We start from the raw sequence: 22,778 nt of genomic DNA, 5'->3' as shown, positions 1-22,778 counted from the left end.
TACATAGTTGGTGTATGCGTTATGAAGCGAAACATAATGTTTTTAAAAAGCAGCTGAAAAGCTTTAAAAACATAACGAAAACATTAGCAAAGAAACACCAGTGCCAAATGGCTTACATTTGGCAAACATTTGATCCTAATGCCATGAAATTTGGTCCCGGGAAAATGGTCCCATTGAATGAAATGGAAGTTGGTGCTGAGATGGCTGGAAAACTTAATGTGCCTGTGTGGACTAAGGTCCTAAATGTGAAGTGGGTCAAGCGCTGTGGAAACACTTATCGGTCAGGGTTGGCAGTTTGTGTTCAAGTTCAAAATGACATGCCTGTGTTTTATGTAATCCAGAATATTGTTATTAAAGATGAGCACATCCTTTTAATAACAACTGCACTGAAAACAATGTGTTTAGATGAACATATCCATGCTTACAAAGTTGCACATACCACAGAAGCACCTTATGTTTTGGAGATTAAGGATATTTTGCACCACAAGTTGTTTGACATTCTGATGTCTTATGGTTGTGATTCTGATTTGTTTATTGTACCATATAGTTTCATGTAATTCTTTTTCATCTCATCCATTGTTATCATTTTTTTTTTTTTTTTTCACAATTACAACATGATGACACATTCACAATGACAAGTGAATTATGTTTAAGTGTAATGTTGTTTGAAGAGGAGGAGCTTGAAAAAATAAAATTGAGACATGAGTATATTGTTTGTTGTTTTTTGTTTTATTTTAATACTGAAAAGCAAGTAATTAATTTTAAGGCTTTTTGAGGGTAAAATATGAATGGTGTAATTCAGAGGAATAACTCTGGATAGAGTTACTTATTCTTTGTAGTTCACACATAACTGATGATAAACAACTCCGGAGGGGAAGTAAATTGTGGTAGAGTAAATTTGTAGTTCCTCTGAACAGAGTTAAAAAGTAGCAAGAGTCAATTTCATGTAGCACTGAACTGAGTAAAATAGTACAAGAGTTAATTTGAAATAACACTAAATAGAGTCAAATATAACATGAAAGAGTAAAATATGAACACTAAATTGAGCAAAATTAACTCTGGAAAAACAACTCTATCAAAAGAGTAACTTTTACTCTTTTTAGAGAGGGACCAAATGTTATCTGGCATAGAGTAAAATTTTCTTCAATTTGAGTAAATTTTACTCTGTCAAATTTACTGTGTATGTAATAACTAGGTACTAACCCTGAACCTACCCCTAAACCTTACTCTACCCCATGTAGTTACCTTGTATTACCAGAACTTCCTTAGATAAATACACTGTAAGTACACTATAAGTACATGTAAGTACACGTACTGTAAAATAAAGTTCAACCCAAAACACTTCATCTGCTATTGAGATAGGATACAGTTAGGGACAGGTTTAGTGGTAATGTTACGTTTAAGGGTGAGTTAAGGTGTAAGGGATTGGTCAAAATTGTAATTAAAAATGGAATTACAGAAATATTACATACATATACAGATGTTATTACAAGCCAGTGCTTAAAATTTTTAAAAACATATATGTACACAATAAGTGCATTGTACCAAATTATTAATTTAAATATAAGTACATAGAAGATAAGGCCACTTAATATAAAACACACTTAAGTACACTTAAAGAGTACCTTTGTTATAATGATAAATTAAAAAACTTTACTTGAAGGTGCATTTTAAATTATTGTTTTAATAATTTTTGGTAACACTTTATTTTAAAGTGTCCTTGTTACACATTTTACATGCACTTACTATTATAATAACAATAAAATATGCATAATTACATGCAAATAACCCTAAATGAAACCCTAATCCTAACCCTTACCATATATTAAGTACATGTAGTTAATTAATATTTCTCAATACCTAAATGTATAACTACAATGTAACAAGGACAACAAGTGTAACCTATTGTTTTATGATGCTTGAAAGAATTACACTTGTCTTGACTAACATACTAAAGCACATGTAAAGTACTTGATTGTCATTTAAACTGTAGTGCATGATTCAGTATTACATAGCCTATAAAATATTTCAAATGTACTGCATTGCAACCTTATTTATAAAAATACATTTTAATACAGCTTCAATAGAAAAAATACTACATTAAAAAGTATTAAACTTTAATTTAAAAAACAAAAGAAGAAATATAAAGATGTACTTAAAATGATATATATACCACTTTTTTAATACTAAATTTTAAAATTCACCGTATACCGTGATAAAAGCATTAGCAATTAATCGCAACATGAAAATTTTCTACCGGCATATCTCTAATGAGCATATTGCACATTGTCTGATGAAGTCTGCATGGTTATATGTAAATTGTTTCTGCAATTTCTGTAGCATGCTCCCAAGAATTTCACTCGCCAAGGCACATGAGAGCACCATATTGAATCAAGGAAAAAAGAAATTAATAGTATATGGTTTAGTGGTAATTAAAAGGAATGACCATGTGCACACTCATAACTGAAAATTAATTGTGACCTAGCCAATATCTCTTTTTGTGCAGCTTCCAGTGTTAAACATATCCACCATGGACTACAGAAGTGCAGATAGCACTGCTTCTGTCTATGGGCACTGTAGTCACTCAAAAATCTCAGTGCTCTCCATGTACATCTATGTCTTATGTCTTGTTATTGTCACTGTATGTCTTATTAATCGCAACATGAAAATTTTCTACCGGCATATCTCTAATGAGCATATTGCACATTGTCTGATGAAGTCTGCATGGTTATATGTAAATTGTTTCTGCAATTTCTGTAGCATGCTCCCAAGAATTTCACTCGCCAAGGCACATGTGCTGTGGTGATGTGACAGTAAAAGTGACTTGACTTGACTTGATATATACTCTGTATACTAAAGCTGTACTTAAGTGGGTTAAAACTCTACTGTTCAGTTAGTTGCATTTAATATACATTTAAACTTTAATTTAAAAATTGTATTTAATGTTTATTTTTCACAGTTGTAAAACAGTTGTAGCCAAAGTAACTAAAACTTTATATTCAACATGCATTTAATTAAATTCTATTACATTTCTATACATATACATATATATATATATATAAAACATTGCAGGGCACAATGAACTCAAAAAGTGGAAAAATAATCAATACATGTATGATATTTTATTTATTTTATTTTATTTGTATTTTATTTGTCAGTCTAAAGAGGTTTGACATCATAGCAAATTTCAGAAATAAGGGAAAAAAGTGTTCATGATTACTCTGATTATGCAAGAGAACAAAAGATAAATTAATGTGTTGCCTCTGATGGAATCTATAATTTCTCCGCAGTAGGGGCCTCGTTAAGAGTGTCAGTCACTCTCGTCATGGGCTGTAATTCTTTAGTGTCATAGTGCTAAATTCTCTGTTGTTGGTACTCCATGCTGTGATTTGTGTGTGTGTGTGTATGTGTGAGTAACACTATTGCCGATCCAGTCTTTTAGAAAGTAAACTTTCAAAGCGACTTTCAAATAGGATTTTTAGCCTGAGCATTTACAAGCCCAGCCTGTATCCTGCTGCTCAGCATGTCCTGTATCTATTAGCTATCACTGTTCCTGCGGGAACAGGACATTAAAGTTACATTCTTTAACAAACGCCCATGCATTGAAATGCATACCTGAAATTTCCTTTAATGGAAAGGATTTAATAAAACACCAGTGTGCAGAGATGTGGTTATGACTTCTGCTAAATAGTTTCTGCAAGTTTCAGCCATTAGAAATGCCAGGGGATAAGAGCACCATATTGAATCACGGAAAAAAGAAATTAATAGTATATGGTTTAGTGGTAATTAAAAGGAATGACCATGTGCACACTCATAACTGAAAATTAATTGTGACCTAGCCAATATCTCTTTTTGTGCAGCTTCCAGTGTTAAACATATCCACCATGGACTACAGAAGTGCAGATAGCACTGCTTCTGTCTATGGGCACTGTAGTCACTCAAAAATCTCAGTGCTCTCCATGTACATCTATGTCTTATGTCTTGTTATTGTCACTGTATGTCTGAGCCTCGTCACAAGCATTTCAATGCCCAGTTTTCCCCAGTGTTAACTATGCAAATGACAAATAAATGCCTCTTGACTCTTGACTCTGGCCTTAAAATGTTTCTACTGCAATTTTTCTTGGTTTATTAAAAAGCTCATTGTTTGAAGAATAGAAGTCACTTATTACTGACATTCTGACCTTTGACCTAGAATGAATGTTTTTTGTTTTGTTTTTTTGAGTGTGGCTTAATTTAATTATTTATATTATTATATTATTCTAGTAATCAACTCACTTTATTAATGTATAAATACACCAAAGGTCATTGGAGTATTTTTTATTAGAAAATTCTATTTGAGCGTTTGTTTGTCTTTAAAATGTTATGTTCAATTTAATGCGTGAAAACTCTTTATACACCATATTTTTTAAACATGAGGTGAACCTTGTTGCAACAACAAAAATATGCTACAATACAATCTAACAACATGGGATTCTAATTGGTAAGAACCAATACTGCATCTTCTGAAATTAGTTTGACAGCTTAATTCTTAAATATTTATCTGTTTGAACATCAAAGTTGACATCTTTCTACTAAATAAATTAAAGAAATGAATACATTTTCTGAAACAACGGTGATGTTTTATGTGTACCTAGACATTAAAGTCAACACATGGTTGACAGGTTGGCAGGTTTGACATTAGTATGATGCATATCTTGCATCAAAATGGTGAGAGTTTGCATCAGTGCATTCATTCAATACTTGATTCACGTTGAACAGATTTTATGCGAGCTGCATATTGTTTGCTCTGTCTGTCTCTCCCCATCACAGCTGCAATCTCATGCACAGATACACAGAACATACGCTCCTCTTAATTTCCTCGTTTGCATTGTGAGTCAAGAGAGTGTGATGCCTCTTGCTTAGAATGTGAATGATTTCCTTTGATTTATGAAGGGAATTCTGCTTATATGACAACATAATCATACTGAATCTAAACATAGACATCATCACAGATGTTCCAAGAAAATTCAATTATCCACATTGAATTATCCAGGACTGCTAATATTCATTATTTTGTTGAAATCTTCCGTTTCATCTCTCCATCTCATTGTGTTTTTACATTTGAGAAAATCCCATTTGTACACATCAGTGCGCTTTAGTCCATCTTTGGAAGAAGTGGGTCTGTTCTGAATATTTTATACCGCTGATCGCTGCAGTTTTACATGTTCTTTTCTTCTCTCAGAATGTTCCCTCCATGGGTTTTTATCTACAAGACAACAGCAATGTCCCTCAGGGTATTAGTCTCAGTTACTGAGTCTCCTATCAGAGCCTGTGGAAATCAAATCTGTCTAACGATTAATTAATAATTTAACCCCGAACCATCTGTCTGTGAATCCAGTCTTGAATGGTTAGTTCACAACATTTTGTCATTATAATGAACATGCAATTATTGTCAAGCTTTGGGATGAAGCTTATCATAAAAGTGGTCCATAGGACCTATGTGCTTTAAATAGATATATCATGTTTGCACAGATCACATGGAACATTTTTATTATACTTCATTGTTTCATTGTATACTTATTGTGTTCATACGGACTTGAAAGTTCATGAGCGTCAGTAAATAATGATGGAATTTTAATCTTTCTTTCTTTCTTTCTATAGACTCTTTACAGGGGGAATATCAGCGGAAGTTGTATAAGGAGTTGTTAGAGAACTATAACCGACTGGAAAGGCCTGTTCTCAATGATTCTGCACCTATAGTGGTGGAACTGGGACTCACACTGCTTCAGATCATAGATGTGGTGAGTGTCTACTTCTGTTTCTCTTTTATGTGATCTTTCTTTCATGATGCTGGTTTGCATCACACCATGCATATTCCACTTCCCAGTGTTTTCAGTGGTGATTTGCAGTTGTATGCATCCTTTACTACTGAATCCACTGATTTCAGTTTGATCGATAAGACTGTATATAGAGTCATTGTTCTTTGTTTCTGCATCAAAAAAAAAAAAAAGTGTGAAACCCTCCTTGAAATACCTTGAATTCAAATTAGGGTTCATGCTCTATTCATGAAGAAATCCCAGAGTGAACAATCTTCACTCTCATTAACCGTCTGTTTCAAATGTTCCCATTATAGTATCTCTAGGTACATATACAGTACAGACCAAAAGTTTGGAGTTTTCTTTATTTTCATGACTATGAAAATTGTAGAGTCACACTGAAGGCATCAAGGGCTATTTGACCAAGAAGGAGAGTGATGGGGTGCTGCGCCAGATGACCTGGCCTCCACAGTCACCGGACCTGAACCCAATCGAGATGGTTTAAGGGTGAGCTGGACCGCAGACAGAAGGCAAAAGGGCCAACAAGTGCTAAGCATCTCTCGGGGAACTCCTTCAAGACTGTTGGAAGACCATTTCAGGTGACTACCTCTTGAAGCTCATCAAGAGAATGCCAAGAGTGTGCAAAGCAGTAATCAAAGCAAAAGGTGGCTACTTTGAAGAACCTAGAATATTACATATTTTCAGTTGTTTCACACTTTTTTGTTATGTGTATAATTCCATATATAATTCCACATGTGTTAATTCATAGTTTTGATGCCTTTAATGTGAATCTACAATTTTCATAGTCATGAAAATAAAGAAAACTCTTTTAATGAGAAGGTTGGTCCAAACTTTTGGTCTGTACTGTACGTACATTATTTATCACCAAGCAAAGTATTTGATGGTATCTGACATGTAGAGGAACATACCCAGTCTGCACGCACACAAAGTGGGTTGATTACAAAATTGCAATTTTTTTAGGGTTTACAAATGAATGTGTTTATACACTGACCCCCAGAATATAAATGTTTGAAATCTAAATTATTAAACAATATATCTATTTAAAGATCTACTCAAGACAATGTCTGATTGTATTTGGAAACTTTCTGGCTATCAAACAGTAGTGGAGCAAGTCCAAAGGTTACTCTGCTAGGAGACCTGCACTCTTAAAATAAAAAAAAAAGTTTTTTTTGGCATCTATGGTTCCATGAAGAACCTTCAACATGCAACAAATCTTTTTATTGCACAAAGGATTTTTTATAGTGTTATGGGAAGTACTACTCACTTAACAATTAACACCTCTTTATATTGGGCTTTAGGGCTAGTTACAATATTCTGACCTGCTTGGACCCATGAGTAGACCACTTCACTTGGAGACCGCGCTGTTAATGAAAATGTTTGTTTTCTTCTCCTTAGCAGATGTTGTTTTCCTTTTATCAAGCTCTTAATAATTTAAATAATTTGTTGTACTTCTGAAGGCAACCAAGGCCCATTGCCCAGTTGTACTAAACCCTTTAATTTAAGAATAGCTTTTATTGTTATGATTGTAAGGGCATTAAAGCTAGGACTTTCTTAACTTGTGTGGTTTGTTGCAACAAACTACAGTTTTCTTCTAACATCAGAGAACAAAAAAAAACTTTAACAGAGGAAATCATTCTAAAAACAAAAAATGTTTTACTAGTGTTCTTACTGAATTTTTAATTCGGGAAAAAGTCATGTCATGCATAATCATGACAAATTAATGTATATAGCTATTTTTATGTTAATATTTACAATAATTATTTTGAAAAAACCCAATAAATGTATATGACATCTTACCTTTGGGGACTTTGTACAAACTGGGGGTTTTCCTTATTTAAGAAAATTCTAAAGAAGTATATATGACACCCCCCCCCCCCCCCCCACCTACACACCCCTTTTTTGTAAGAACATAAGAAAATAGCAGTTTAAAAGATTGTTTTTTCTCAAGATAGTTGTGTGAATCCAGTTTCAGTTGAAAAGTTTATTTTCTCTAGAAAGTCTTTTTGAACACACTTTGACACATTTTCCTTTTTTATTTTCTCTTACCCTTTTTATATGCCAGATGAATACTCATGCTGATGTTTCAACGCAGCAGGACTCCCTGAGCATGAAAAGACCCACATGAAACATTAATAAGATCACATTTTGGCTGAGTAGCTGTTGCACTTGACAGTGCATGCATATCAATCACATTAACATCAATAAGGCAAAAAAAAAAAAAGACAAAATAAGCAGGAAACAATAGACGGATATAAAAAGGATTATTAAGTTATTAATAAATGTTCAGCAGTTTTAGTTCAGTCTTTAACCATCATGCTACATCTTCAACTTTTACAGTAACCTTGCACAATTCCTTCTTTTGGATTTGATGGAGCCCAAGGATCCATATGATATGGTTAATCCATCTCATAATAATAATTAATTAATAATATAATTCCTTACATTTATATAGCGCTTTTCTAGGCACTCAAAGCGCTTTACATAGACAAGGGGTATCTCCTCATCCACCACCAGTGTGCAGCATCCACCTGGATGATGCGACGGCAGCCATATTGCGCCAGAACGCCCACCACACACCAGCTTACTGGTGGAGAGGAGACAGAGTGATGAAGCCAATCAGTAGACATGGGGATTGTTAGAAAGCCATGATGGTCAGAGGCCAATGGGCGAATTTAGCCAGGATGCCGAGGTCACACCTCTACTCATTTAGAAAGACATCCTGGGATTTTTAATGACCACAGAGAGTCAGGACCTCGGTTTAACGTCTCATCCGAAGGACATCGGTACATCATGAGTGCAATGTGTTTGCATGACAGATCGTCCTGTGAAATGGCTGATGACCATTAAATGTATATGCGCATTGCGGAGCATTTGTCAGATTTAAAGGACAAAGTGTGTGATTACTCTGAACCTAGATATTGTATAGAACAAGTCAAACACTATTTTACAGATTTTACCCACTTGCTTTATGCAAACAATACAAAAAAAAATGAAATTGAAAGAAAATAAAAGTATGCATGCCTGACTGTCCCATTTCTGCTGTCCCAAAGGCCCCGTCACCCTTCTGAAATCTATCTCCATTTACCCATTGCACCATGTGAATTATGAAATATCTGTTTATCCTGTGTGTTAAATCATGGCTGCCGTGGCATGGTTCTTGTGCGGCCCCAGATGGCGAGAGGCCCATAGGCTATGACTGGGATGCTGTGAAACTGTGAACGCATGAGTTGTTCACAATCAGCTGAGGGGGGCCGGGGTGGCAGCTGCCACACCATTCTACATCACCGCAGTGCTGGGAGGGATATGAGTGTGAGGATAGGTGGACTGTGATAAACAAAAACTGAAAAATACTTGGCATTGAAAAGGCCTCTGTTTGATTTGTAATGCAGTGTGTCCATTACATTACAACATAGATTTGAGTTTATGTGGAAGGAAACTTTCCTGTATCAGAAGTGGCTTAATGGCTTGCAGTTTTTGGGGACAATACAGAAGTTTGGAATTAACGTTGGTTGATGAGGGAATTGAAGCTTAATTGTTAATGATCTAGGAAGGAAGGTTCAAATCTAGGCAGGGTGGACCCTGCCATTCTTCCAGCTTTGTGGCTACTGGAGCCAACAACAGATTTTAGGTTGTTTTGTTGACCATAGAAAAAGATTTTGACTGGGAAAAATTGTGTTAATGATAAGACACAAACAAGGTATGGGGTCAGGGGGTCAGCTAATAAACATTTAATGGCATTGTTTCAACACTTAATCATTATACATGCACCAGAAATAGGAAACAAGACAGTTGTTTTTTATAATAATGCTTAACTTGGTACATTCCTTTAAACCAAGTCTTCTGTAGGTCAAACACCATGTATTACATGTGAACCTTTGTAATGTGTTTACATGTCCTCATAATTGTTCAGCAGACGAAAAGTGAATTCTGGGAATGCAAACCGCAGTTTGTGAGGGAAAGTTCATGTCCGGGCAGGAATCTCACACTCACCGTCTGCCCAGAGAACCAGTAACCCCTCTTTAACCTCCATCCTTCTGTCCTTCTGTCCATACTCTACAGTCCTGTCTCACTCACTGCCTGCCTTCCCCAAACCACAAGACAGCCAGCACCACTCTCTCACTTTCTTTCATCTCTCTTTTTCAAGGAAAGACCAATCATATATAGTACAAGTGTTGTAGCTGAGACCACCACATTTGTGTTGAGACTAAGACCAAAAGAGGGTCGAGTCAAAGTCAAGACTGGGACCAGGAGAGGGTCAACTCTGAGACTAGATTGAGACCAGAAATGGGTTTATTTTTAAACAGGGTTACTTCAAAAAAAAAAAAAAAAAAAAAAACTGAAGTGAAACATTTATTTTTTCATTATTTTGGTCAGCATTTGCATGCATTTTCTCTGTCTCTCTTTATCTCTTTCACACTTTCACACACACACACACACACGTAAGGACAGATTAACAAACAACACTAAATAATAGACTTTATTGTCAGTTTGTTCCTCACACAACAAACCAAATTCCCACTGCGTGGAAATACTGTCATAGATATTAAACTGCTAATGAGCCCTACAACCAATGTAGCAATATACGGCAAATACAACCTTCATACAACCTCCCCACAACCTCCCAAGTCCTGATCTCACATGGTTTCAAGTCAAGTTTAATCTCTTGTTTATCACAAATTTACACTTATACCTCTTCACCTGTATATCAAAACTGAAACAAAGTTTGATTGTCTGATTTTTGGACTACACATCTGAAAAGAAGATGCATTATTACCCATCTTTGGATTTTATTCCAAATATTAAAAGAACATTTATGTTTTCCTCAACTCATCCCATTAAATTTCTCAATAAATCTCCACAAAACTTTTGTTCACCCAATGCATTTATCCAGCATTTTACAAAACACTGAATATTTTTACAATAATATTTCACAGATATTTTACCTTTGTTTGACACATTTTTGCAGGCAAATGTGAGGCAAATGTAATAATTTGAATAGGAACCCACACAATCTGCAGCACACAATTTGAACAGCCCACTGGCACCTCTGACATTAACATTGTGCTTAACACATGGAATATTCTTGCTTACTTCTAACTGTATTATGGACTGCTAACATGTTAAGGCCATGATGGGTACAATCCTGGAACCAGTGAGCACACTCAAAAAACGTCTAAAATTCTCCTCGCTCTGGGCAAAAATCATGCACGCTTTGCTCACATACTCTGCATAGAGAGTGGGAAAGAGAGAGAGAGAGAGAGAGAGAGAGACAGAGAGAGAGAGAGAGAGAGAGAGAGATGGAGGGTGTATAGAGATAAGGCCTAGAATAGTAGCTCCGATTCTCCACAGTTCCGCTCCATTGTTCACATCCTCTTTTTATCAAATCAAGTGACACTTATTATTATATTCTCCATTTAAAGAGCCCCCATACTTATGTGGATAATCTTCTGTCATCTGCAATGCGTGTTCATTTCACAGCTTTTCCATATGAAAGATTCAATTTATCGGTTCACAGAGCGAAAACGCTCACTCGCCCGCTTATCTCAATCCGATCACAACAGTCAGCCCTGTTCATTACTGAAGGCAGGTTTTCATGTGTCTCATTTAATTTCAAGTACTGTAGAACTGTTCATTCACGAATTTGTGTTGGACAGTCCCACTGTACAGAAGCAGATGCAACTCTTGTTTATTCCACATCTATTTACAAAATCAACTCTTAATAAGCAGCTTATGAACTCATCTAAAGTCTGTTGGCTTTTTGAAGATAGAGACAATGAATGAAAGAAATGCAAACAATTTACAGTATATTGTAAACAGACTGTGATGTGATAGAATGACAAGGATTGTGAACTGGCAGATTAACTGTAAAAAGTGTTATGCTGGCACTTACAGAGGGTTTCCAGCATTCAGTGTGGAATGAATAAATTATGTGGTTATTTTTTCTTTGTTTACTTTGCGGGTTTTTTTTTTTGCGAGTTTGTATGTATGCTGAGTGTTATTTGTGCATGCCTGGTTTATAACTCAACCAAATGTTCACTGGTGATAACAAGCCCTGAGACAAATAGCTCATCCCCTAATTATTTATTATACATTTTATTAATTATTCATATTTTAATAACATTTCCCACGAACTGTAAAATACAAAATTGCGCACAAGTAATGATTTGACTATGAATAACTGCATATTGTATTCATGTAATACAGTGCAACTAATTAGTCTGTAGCTTAATGGGCTGGGAGAAAATTCATCAAATGTAAATAAGGTCTAAATTCCCAGTCAAATGGAACACTAATTACTGCAGTAATGTCTTCAAATACACTATTACCCCACAATCTGGAGCTACATAAACAGTATTTTAGTAATTGTAAACAGAACATAACAGCTTGATAGATGCTGCTGGATCATAATTTTAACCCACTATGTTGTTCAGTATTACATTTAATATATTTTAAATATAATAAATTTTAAATCATTACATAATTATTCATATAAGAGTAATAAACCATTCATTAACCATGAGTAATTACACTTTTTAAAATGCTAATAACTTTTTAATGCATTAGCCTATTTGAAGGAAACTGGGCTCAAAATATTCCCTGGCTTATGCCGATAACATAGATACCAAATATACCACGGTAAGCTGAACTTCCGGTCCGCCATTTTGATTTATGTTGAAAACATACTTTTTCAAACTCCTCATCAACCGTATGTCCGATTTTCACCAAATTCGAATCAAATGATCTTCAGGCTATACTGATTCAAAGTTATGGATTTTGAGTCGATAGACAAAACCGTTTTCGCATAACACATCGACGAATTTGAGGCACAATGAGAAAATTACACTTGAGGCTGTATCCCTGGAATGCTTTGGCATATTGACACCAAACTTTGTGTGTGTCATTGAAAAGTCACACAGAGTACACCAAATTGATTTTATAACAGTGTCACCTATTGGTCAAGCTTGATAAACCAAGTAATCATGCTACTAGAGGTGGTATTGGTGTTTTTTTTTTGCCATTTCAAATACAATAATTCCAAAATTGCTGTTATTGCTCATTAATGTATTTGGTGTGATGCTTTATGCGATGCTTAGCTACTACATTTGCCGTTGGAGTGCTTGGCCCCGTAATTGCTGCTTGCAGCTATATTTCATATATTTAATTATTTAACATACAAGTGTCAATCTAAATTGTATTTTAATAAATTAATTTTAAGCACTCTTTATAAAAATGAGTTAAAGTGGTTTCTGTTTAAATTGGAGTGAAATGTAAGTCAATGAAATGTGTCTTTATCACTTAAATCTGCATCAGCTGTCATTAACTCTCCAGTTCAGATTTACATTCACTGCATAGATTTTTGTTTTGGACAGCATTTTATTGCTCTGTTTTACAGGAGTATAATTATTTGAAGCTGCTTGAGGCTGTGTTCATGTTTCAGTGGGTTTCAGTTAGACGTTGCAGTGGAACTGTGATTTATGAATACTGCCATATATATATATATATATATGCAGGAAAAGGTGTTTGCAAAAGCTTAGCCATGAAGGTCTAATTTTTAAATGCAGTAATAAACTTTATGCTTTCCCATGTGCTTCCACGGAAATCAAGCAGAAAACTCATGTTTACAATTTACTTGGCGGCTACAACTTTCTTCAAATACACTAATCACTGGATTCAAAGGTTTAAGAGGTGGATAGAATCAATTCTTTAAAAAAATAATAAGGGTTTAGTAAGTTCATTACATTTGGTTGGACAGTAAATATAATCGAAGTCTACACACATTTCCAAGGCCATATTCTTTCCCACACTATTGTAATAGTGTAGCACATAAAACAGATTTTTTTTTTACATTTATAAAGAGAAATAACTTTAATTTAACAGTTCACCATAGGGACTCTCATAATGATCCATAACTGTGTCTTCACACAAAACACAAACTACAACAATACAATAAGAATCAAATCTTAACATTTTAATGTCAAGAGTAATGTCAAAAAAAATATTTTATTTCTCATTATATTAGATCTAATGTTTTGATTAAGCATGCATTTTTTAATTATTCAAGAACAAGGGCTATAGTGTTTGTTTTTCTCAACTTCTATTTTGTACTCTTTCAATTATATCAGCAGTTAATACTCTAAACTTTATGACCAATGGTAACAAAAATAAAACCTATGATTTATAGTGTGTCACCAGTTAAAAGTCTTTGTCAGCAAGACTTGAGCCGTACAGATGACATTTTGTTCAGGTTTGTGTTGGCAATGTTATAGCATTCTTAACTTCATCCGTTGATGTTGACTGCATGTCACAAGCCCTTAGTTCACCCTTTACAGATAACTCGTTGCCTCCACTTTCTTCTACAGGAGCAGAAAACAACAGAGACTTTAATGTGACAAAGGAAGAGACAAAGAAGGAAAATAAGAAGAGACAGAGAGTGAGAGCAAAAAAGTATATGATAGATACTCAGCAGAGAATAAAAAAAGGTCAAACGGTCAACTGATGTGTCATGTTAACGGGTGCACATTTCGGGATGCACCCCTCTCTCTCTATCAGGTTTTGACACATGGAGGATATATAGAGAAATTATCCTACTAACCTTGTTTGAGGACCTTAAATCAAGATGGCTTAGGCATTATTTCATTCATCAAAGTCACAATATTTCTGCAGACAGGCCTAGAATAGTAATTTAATAAAGGAAGAGCAAAAACAACAGAGCGAAAAGTGAGAATATGACTTACTCATTAACATCCTGAACAAAAATAGTAATATTTTTAGCCCTAAAAAATTATTTGGACACATAAGACATGCTTATAAATCAGAAACAAAAAACAAGCATATAAAACAAAGCACAAAATATATCATGATTATTATAAGATAAAACATATAAAATATTTTTTTTATATATTTAAAATGATATAATGATATAAACTCAACAAAATTATAAACTCAACACTTTTATTTTTGCCTCCATTTTTCATGAGCTGATTTCAAAGACCTAAGACTTTCTCTATGTACACAAAAGGCAGATTTCTATCAAATTTTGTTCACAAATCTGTCTAAATCTGTGTTAGTGAGTAGTTCTCCTTTGCTGAGATAATCCATCCACCTCACAGGTGTGGCATATCAAGATTATACAACATGATTATTGCACAGGTTTACCTTAGGCTGGCCACAATAAAAGGCCACTCTAAACTGTGCAGTTTTATCATACAACACAATGCCACGTATGTCGCACGTTTTGAGGGAGCATGCAGTTGGCATGCTGACTGCAGGAATGTCCAGCAAATGCTGTTGCCAGTGAATTTAATGTTCATTTCTCTACCATACTGTAAGTCGCTTCCAAAGGCGTTTCAGAGAATTTGGCAGTGCATCCAACCAGCCTCACAATCGCAGATCACGTGTAACCTCACCAGCCCTGGACCTTCACATCCAGCTTCTTCACCTCCAAGAGACCAGCCACCCGGACAGCTGCTGCAACAATCGGTTTGCATAACCAAAGAATTTCTGCACAACTGTCAGAAACCGTCTCAAGGAAGCTCATCTGCAGTTTGTCGTCCTCATCGGGGTCTCGACCTGACTGCAGTTCAGCATCGTAACTGACTTGAGTGGGCAAATGCTCACATTAGATGGCATCTGGCACTTTAGAGAGGTGTTCTCTTCATGGATGAATCCCAGTTTTCACTCCACAGGGCAGATGGCAGATGCCGCGTATGGCGTCTGGGTGAACGGTTTGTTGATGTCAACGTTGTGGATCAAGTGGCCCATGGTGGCGTTAGGGTTATGCTATGGGCATGTGTATGTTATGGACAACGAACACAGGTGCATTTTATTGATGGTATTCTGAATGCACAGAGATACCGATACCGAGATCCTGAGGCTCATTGATGTGCCATTCATCCATCTCATGTTGCAGCATGATAATGCATAGCCCCAAGGATCTGTACACAATTCCTGGAAGCTGATTACATCCCAGTTCTTGCATGGCCAGCATACTCACCAGACATGTCACCCATTGAGCATGTTTGGGATGCTCTGGATCAGCGTATACGACAGCGTGTTCCAGTTCCTGCCAATATCCAGCAACTTCACACAGACATAGAAGAAGAGTGGACCAACATTCAGGCCACAATCCACAACCTGATCAACCCTATGGGAAGGAGATATGTTGCATTGCATGAGGCAAAAGGTGGTCACACCAGATACTGACTGGTTTTCGGACCCCTGAATACATTAAGACCGATTTGTGAACAATATTTGAGAGAAATAGGCCTTTTGTGTACATAGAAAAAGTCTTAAAGCTTTGATTTCAGCTCATGAAAAATGAGGGCAAAAACAAAAGTTGCGTTTATTATTTTGTTCCAAATAGTATTTAAATTATTTAAAATAAATGTATATATAAATATAAAGCAGATCAGCACACTCTTACGGCACTGAAGTAATGCTGTCTGTGTCAAATAGATTTGAACTGAGGGAACAAAGAGTAAATGCACCCCATTCTGCATTTGCCAAAAGTGACTTCATTGCTCAGTGACAGAGGAGCTGGAGAGAGGAAACAAGGACGGGTTTCTCTTAAGCATGAGTAATCATTGGTGCCTTAAGGAAAGATTTAAACTGCGATTTAAGATCAGCAACAATGAAAACTGTTTTTGTCAACTCTAAACTGACCTCTATAAGCTCCTTTTCAACAGTAATTTACTTCAGAAAGCAGAGTTGAATATTGGCTTTATTCTTTTCAATGTTTACCTAATTGTTTTCTTTTCAAATATATTTTAAATTTAATTTACTCCTGTTATGGCAAATATGAATTTTCAGCAGCCATTACTCCAGTCTTTGTCACATGATCATTCATAAATCTTTCTAATATGCAGATTTTCTTTTGCACAGTAAACAATTTTGTGCAGTTTTTTTTGTTGTTGAGTTAAATACTTCCTAAATTTAAAAACAGTTATCTTTTTTTTAAATCTTATTTATTCTATAATAGTATCTTGTATGTATAGTGCTATGTTGTGTATAAAAAGTGGTTACACTTTATTTGGACCTCTCTGAAACTGATGCTTTGTTCTTATCTGTCAGTTACTTATTGAAATATAGCTGAAGCAAGAACATTTAATGGTAAATGGATGGCACTGTGGATCATCCCTGGTCCAAACTGAATGAAATGTGAGGAAAATGAGAGCCAACACTTCTCTGAATGAAACTAACATCTTTGATCATTCAAAGCTCAATGTTCTAGAACTCACATAAACACACACAGAATCTGACACAGATCGATGCATGTTGAAGTCAAGCTTTAAAGCCCAAGAGGTTTACTATGAGATCTGTATTGAAATGGTGATTGTCACTTTGTGAAACTGCTTTAAGGTTAGATTGCTCCTATTCATTTGATGTCATAGCTGGTCTCTGATGGCTTTATCTCAAATACTCCAAAAGGCAAAGTCTGCGGATGTGTGTGTGAGAAGATAGAGATAGAGAGCAAATGGTACACAGACGGCCAAAAAAGAATAAAAGACTTTGTTCATAGAAAGGGTTAGGATTATAGAGACAGAAAGGAGATTTGTACAATTTGAAGAAATCCTTCATTTATGTCCTCATTTGATACTGAATCTCTTTTTTTCTTTCCTTTCTCTGCCCCAGGATGAAAAAAATCAGGTATTAATAACCAACGCCTGGCTACAGCTGGTGAGTTTTTACTTCGTTTCCTTCTGTACTCTTTGTACATGTGCTTTAAGGCAACCAAAATGGTCAAATTTCTAGGCAAAAAATTCCAATAATCCTAGTCTAAAATCTGTAGTCTTTAATCACTGTTTTGACATGTTCACCAACAGTTGATTAATGGCTGTTGTGATCAAATTTGACAAATTTGATGAAATTCTGGCAGTTTAAAAAGGTTTGTCGCATAGTCTTGCAGTGTGATGTCTGCTACGACGAACGTCAAAACTGACTTTCGTTTTTCAAGACAAGCCATGCTCAGAATTAATGCTAGAGATTTCTTGTAACTGCCATAAACTCCGGCGCTCCCGTCCTCCACTCACAGAATTAACATGACATGTTGCTTTTGCTATGATAAACACCAGTTGTGCTGCTGCTTTTATGTGCGTGGGTGGGTGTTGATTACATTATTCTTCCTAAATATGCTGGTATTGCCGTCATTCATATACTTTTCATGATAGCCAACATTTCAGCTCCACTTGTAATGAAGGTCACTGAGCTTGTATGGGTTGATAATGAAAAACTCCAGAAAAGATTTCTTGTGCGTACCCATTTTTATTGTGTCTTGACTGTCATACAGTCTGACATTAATGGCATCTGAGATCTCACAGTGTGACATGATCGTCATGTTCTTACAGTCTGACAAGTAACAATAGCAAAGGACTATTACAAATCGTACAGTATGCGCCCACCTTAAGTCTTCAAAACCATGCATTCTATATTGTATGACTTATAAACTAATAAATTTTGACATTTATACATCATGTGTACCATATGAATGACTTTTCTGATGTACTGTAGCAAACTTTCTCAGTATAGCTCACCTGGTACAACATTCACTTGCAATGTGGAGCGTTTGGGTAAAAGTCCAAATTAAAGAGCTAAAAGACTTGTAGAAGCCAGCTAAAATTATTTTATGTGCTTAAATGTGCTTTTATCTCACGTTTGGTTTTGTTAACACTATCGATTAGGTTTTGGGTAGGGTTTATTGAAGGTGGTACATTAATTTCAAAGTAAACCTTTTAGAAACACACTCTACATTTCATCAGAGGACTACCAAAATACAAACAAAAACCAAGTTGCCAGAGTCACGTTTATTTGTATTTTTGCAGAGACTTTGCAGAAATGTATCTCAATATTTTGCAAGATAGCCAAGATATTGAGGATTTTATGAGGGACTTCAGCTGTCTCACCATCACTACCGCCCTCACTAAGTCCCTGTTCAAGACCGGGGCTAACTGTTTCCTACCCATCGACCTCATACCGGAACGCGACTCGACCCAGAGCTCAGCCCACCATCACCCTGCTGCAAGCAGAAAAAGTCTGAGCTTACTGCTGATGGAGAACCAGAGTCCGCCGGGACTGACAAACCATCTCAAAGTGGAGCGACAATGCCGAGGATCGCCCCAGTTCTAGAGCCCAACACGTCAGACCAGGTGCGACAGCGGGCAACAGAGTTGCCACAGGAGAGAGTGTTAAGGACAGTGACAGCTCCGCCCACTGCATCATGGCTGAGGGTTAGCTGAGCTCAGTGGACTGTTATTTGGATATATATGCATACTTGCCCCCTCTTCTCCCACCCCGTCTGAACTCTCTGCCTGCCCTGAACTATCTGTCTTCCCTGCCTGTCCACCGTGGCCCATCAGTCCACGAGCTCTGCTGCGCTCCCTCATCTATTGTCCCTTGGGCTTTGCCTTGGTCTGTTATCGACCATCCACCACCTTGGGACTTCAATCCTCCTGCTACACTTCATCCTTCCGGCTCGGTTAGGCCCCTCCTTCCCTCCGGCTCCACCGCGGCCTTCTGGATCCCCGCCTCTGCCTCAGTGGCCGGAGCCATCTGCTCTGCCTTGGCCCTCTGAATCCTCCATGTCACCATGGCTTTTAAGCTCTCTGTCGGCAGCCCTTCCTCCACCATGGCTCCTCCCTCCGTCAGCCATTATAGCTGCGGCCTGGGTCGCACCTGGCTCCTCCAGCTCCAAGTCCCTCCTGTTCTCTTCCTGGCTCCTCCCTCCATCTGATCAGCCATGGCTCCTCTTGTCTCCTCCATGCATTATCTCAACCCTGAATGTTTGTCATCCTCCTTATGAGTGTCCGTCCTCCACTGGAGCCTCCACCTGTCTTGTCTTCCTGCCAGCCCTTTGCCATCCCCTGTCACCATCCCTTCACCACTCCTTGTGTCCTCCTCCTAAGCCTCCTCCATCTCTCCTTTTGTTGTTCTCTGCACCGTGAGATCGCGCCTTCCAGAGGAGGGTGAACTGTCAGACCTAAGGACCTGTTTTGTTATGTTTCATCCTTCATGTGCTCTGTGTGACCCAGTTTTGACTCTGTCATTTAGTTCAAGTGTGTGTCATTATCTCCATTTTCTTCAGTGTATATATATAGTTGTGATCAGTCCTGTGTTCCCTCCTCTGATTCACTGCATCTCTATGTGTCCATCCTGCCTGTCTGACCTGTGTTTACCCTTTTGTGTATTATTAAAGATTATGTGAATTGCTCATTGTCTTCTTCGTGCATTTCTTTCACCGTATCAGTGACACATAAATGTTGCTTCTCTGGCTCAAAACATGCTAAAAACTGTATTTAGTGCTGTTAGTGCTACTATTAGTGCTGTCAAAATTAGCGCGTTAACGCATTCGATTAATTTGAAATATTTAACGCGTTAAAAAAAAATAACGCAATTAACGCGGTTGCAGTTTTTTTTATTTCCAGTTGTGGCCTATGTGTGTTCAACGTGCAAAGAAATATGGATAAGAGCAAGGAAGGACTTTTAGACGGAAAGTTTCAGTATAAAACTCTGCCGGATTACTCTTCAGTCTGCCACAAGAAACATTTTCATTTAGTCTGCCACAAGAAACAGCAACATTAAAATAACGAAATAATTGTGTAGCGGAGTATTTTTTGTACACAGTGCCGCGAACTGTCAATCACTCCTGTACGCGTGCATCACTGTCCTCCTCAGCTGCAGCAACTTGCGCTCTCTCTCTTCATCAAGCTATAAAACAAAAAGGGGACAAAAAGATCATATTATCTTTGTGCATAGGCTATAGATTAATTAGATAAATGAATATCTAAATTTGTGCCTTGCCGTCTACGGTATTTTTTTAGAACTTAGAAAAAAGATGCTGCAGCCAATGAACAGCCAGCGGGGGCTGCAGGACGACTCAACCTCCGCAGACAGTTTTTAATGTTTATCAGACAATAAATACTCAAGATTTTGCTTTAGTATAACTCACAACGAGTTTCACACACCTTCTCCGGCCACGTTGAGTTGTTGACACTTAACAGTGGGAAAAGCGACACATGCGCTATTCACTTGTATAACTTAAGGGTGAATGTGTAATGTAGTTTCTGCTCTGGGTGGGATGAATTAGGAAGCTTGCATTGTGAAGGGCGCTCTGAAAATCGGCAGTGCAGGTAAAAGATTAAAACCTCTATTAAAACAGATGTCCAAATGAGCGTACCGGTACGCTAAAAGCACGTTCTGTGCGCACGGAGAGGTGGCGGTACGCTCAAGAGCTATATTTGGAAGTGGCGGTACTGAGTACCAGTGCATACTGGCCCACTTAAAGCACTGGCAATGACTATACTTTGGAATTTTTTTGCAGTCCACTTAGAATTCAACATGGAAATCATTTTTGTTTTTTATTGGCATTGATTGTTTTGAAATTCAAATGGTACTTACATTTCTGTGTTTTTATTTCTGTAATAAATATGGCTTTCAAGCCAACAGTTAATTTGGAGGATATTGATGGTTTATTGCAGGTATGTTGTTTACATGAGAAAATCTGTGTTACAAGTTAAACAAAAATTCCAATAAACAATCATATTTTGAATTTAAATAGTTTCTTTGTCTTGAGTTTACATTAATTATTAACATTTTACATTTACATATCCAAAAAGTTTCAGTCTTTTAATTGCGATTAATCGCGATTAATCGCGATTAATTTTTAAAAATTGTGCGATTAATTAGTTAATTTTTTTTAATCGATTGACAGCACTATTAACTATATTTTTTATGGAGAAATCACAGAGTAAATTCTAGGGTAAATTAAGTTAATGAAAAAGATGATTGGCTTTTTAACTGAAAGCTGGAACTTCCATTCCTACAGCTGTCATACTGAACATTATGATTTCTCTTCTCCATTTAATACAAAGTGGTCCGTGTCCTCCCCTTATACTATTACGGCATCATTTTTGAAAGCCTATTAGCAATTTAGCTTGTTTTAAACATGACAGTCCCCGTGTTCCTGTCCTGCTCATTTATGCCACTCGGTGGCATGTCTTCCTCAAATGCTCATTGTTCAGACATCACCCTGAAAAGCCAAAAACAACAACAGAATTATTTGAAATTTGAATAGGTTGTTCCAGTCGCATGGCTTGCAGGTGATGAGAACAAAGGTTTCAGTCCTCAGAGCGACAAGATAACAACATTTCAATGGCTTCTAGGTTTAATGTCACACCCCTTGGTCACATAAGGTAGATTTACTACTAAAATAACTGCTTGAAGTGGAGCAGGACCAAGTCTGTGTCTGGGAGCTTGACTTATTATGGGCATTCTGACTTAACTTATGGAATGGTGTGTACAAGGCTGCCATTGTCAGGTGCACCCCCCTTTGGACTGCATTTTTTTGTGCAGCATATGTGACCCATACTGACAAAAGAAATCAGAACGCACACTGCCTAATTTCGAGCTACAGGCAAAATAAAAAATGAATTTTCACAAATATTAGTTTGTCAAGCCCTCATCTAGCAATCCCAGTGCTCCAAATAGTAATTTAACATTTAAAATTATCTTTATACGTTTTCTGAGAGGTGTACCTTTTCTGCAATCTCTTCTCACCACTGACTGACATGAATCCTCATATAAAGACACTTCCACCAGCGCGTGTTTGAAGCGTGTTGACTTCAAATGGGTGAAGCTCAGTTATTTTTTGTCCAATTCCAACAAACCATATATCATTTTGAAGGTCTTATAATGGAGAAAAGAAAAATTACTCCTATATTTATTTATTTATTTGCTCATTTTGACTAATTTTGTGACTCACTTGAGTAAAAGCTTCCAGGCTGAGAAACATTACAAACCAAGGTAATTGCTAAAATACCTAAGACCACTAAAGGTGCAAAACATAGGCACATTAAATATATTTGGTAAACATAATCAGCCTGAAAGCAGGCAAGTGTGAAATTTCATGAAAGACACGGCTTGCACAAACTATGGGTTTTAGTTGTTAGAAGGTGTTTCTATCTGTCTGAA

General features: G+C 36.7%; 1 protein-coding gene across 1 annotated transcript in view; it reads left to right on the top strand.

Annotated features, from left to right (window-relative positions):
- chrna8 (cholinergic receptor, nicotinic, alpha 8) overlaps nucleotides 1-22,778 on the top strand; it is an 87,806-nt gene that overhangs the window by 31,962 nt on the left and 33,066 nt on the right. The window contains exons 2-3 of the mRNA XM_026204049.1: nucleotides 5,641-5,780; nucleotides 17,448-17,492. Coding sequence (XP_026059834.1) covers nucleotides 5,641-5,780; nucleotides 17,448-17,492 — 185 coding nt within the window. The remainder of the gene's footprint in view (nucleotides 1-5,640; nucleotides 5,781-17,447; nucleotides 17,493-22,778) is intronic.

Source organism: Carassius auratus, chromosome 26 (assembly GCF_003368295.1).
Source record: "Carassius auratus strain Wakin chromosome 26, ASM336829v1, whole genome shotgun sequence".
Lineage (NCBI taxonomy): Eukaryota > Metazoa > Chordata > Actinopteri > Cypriniformes > Cyprinidae > Carassius > Carassius auratus.
Note: the sequence above shows the minus strand (reverse complement) of the source record. Positions and strands in the feature narration are given on the sequence as shown.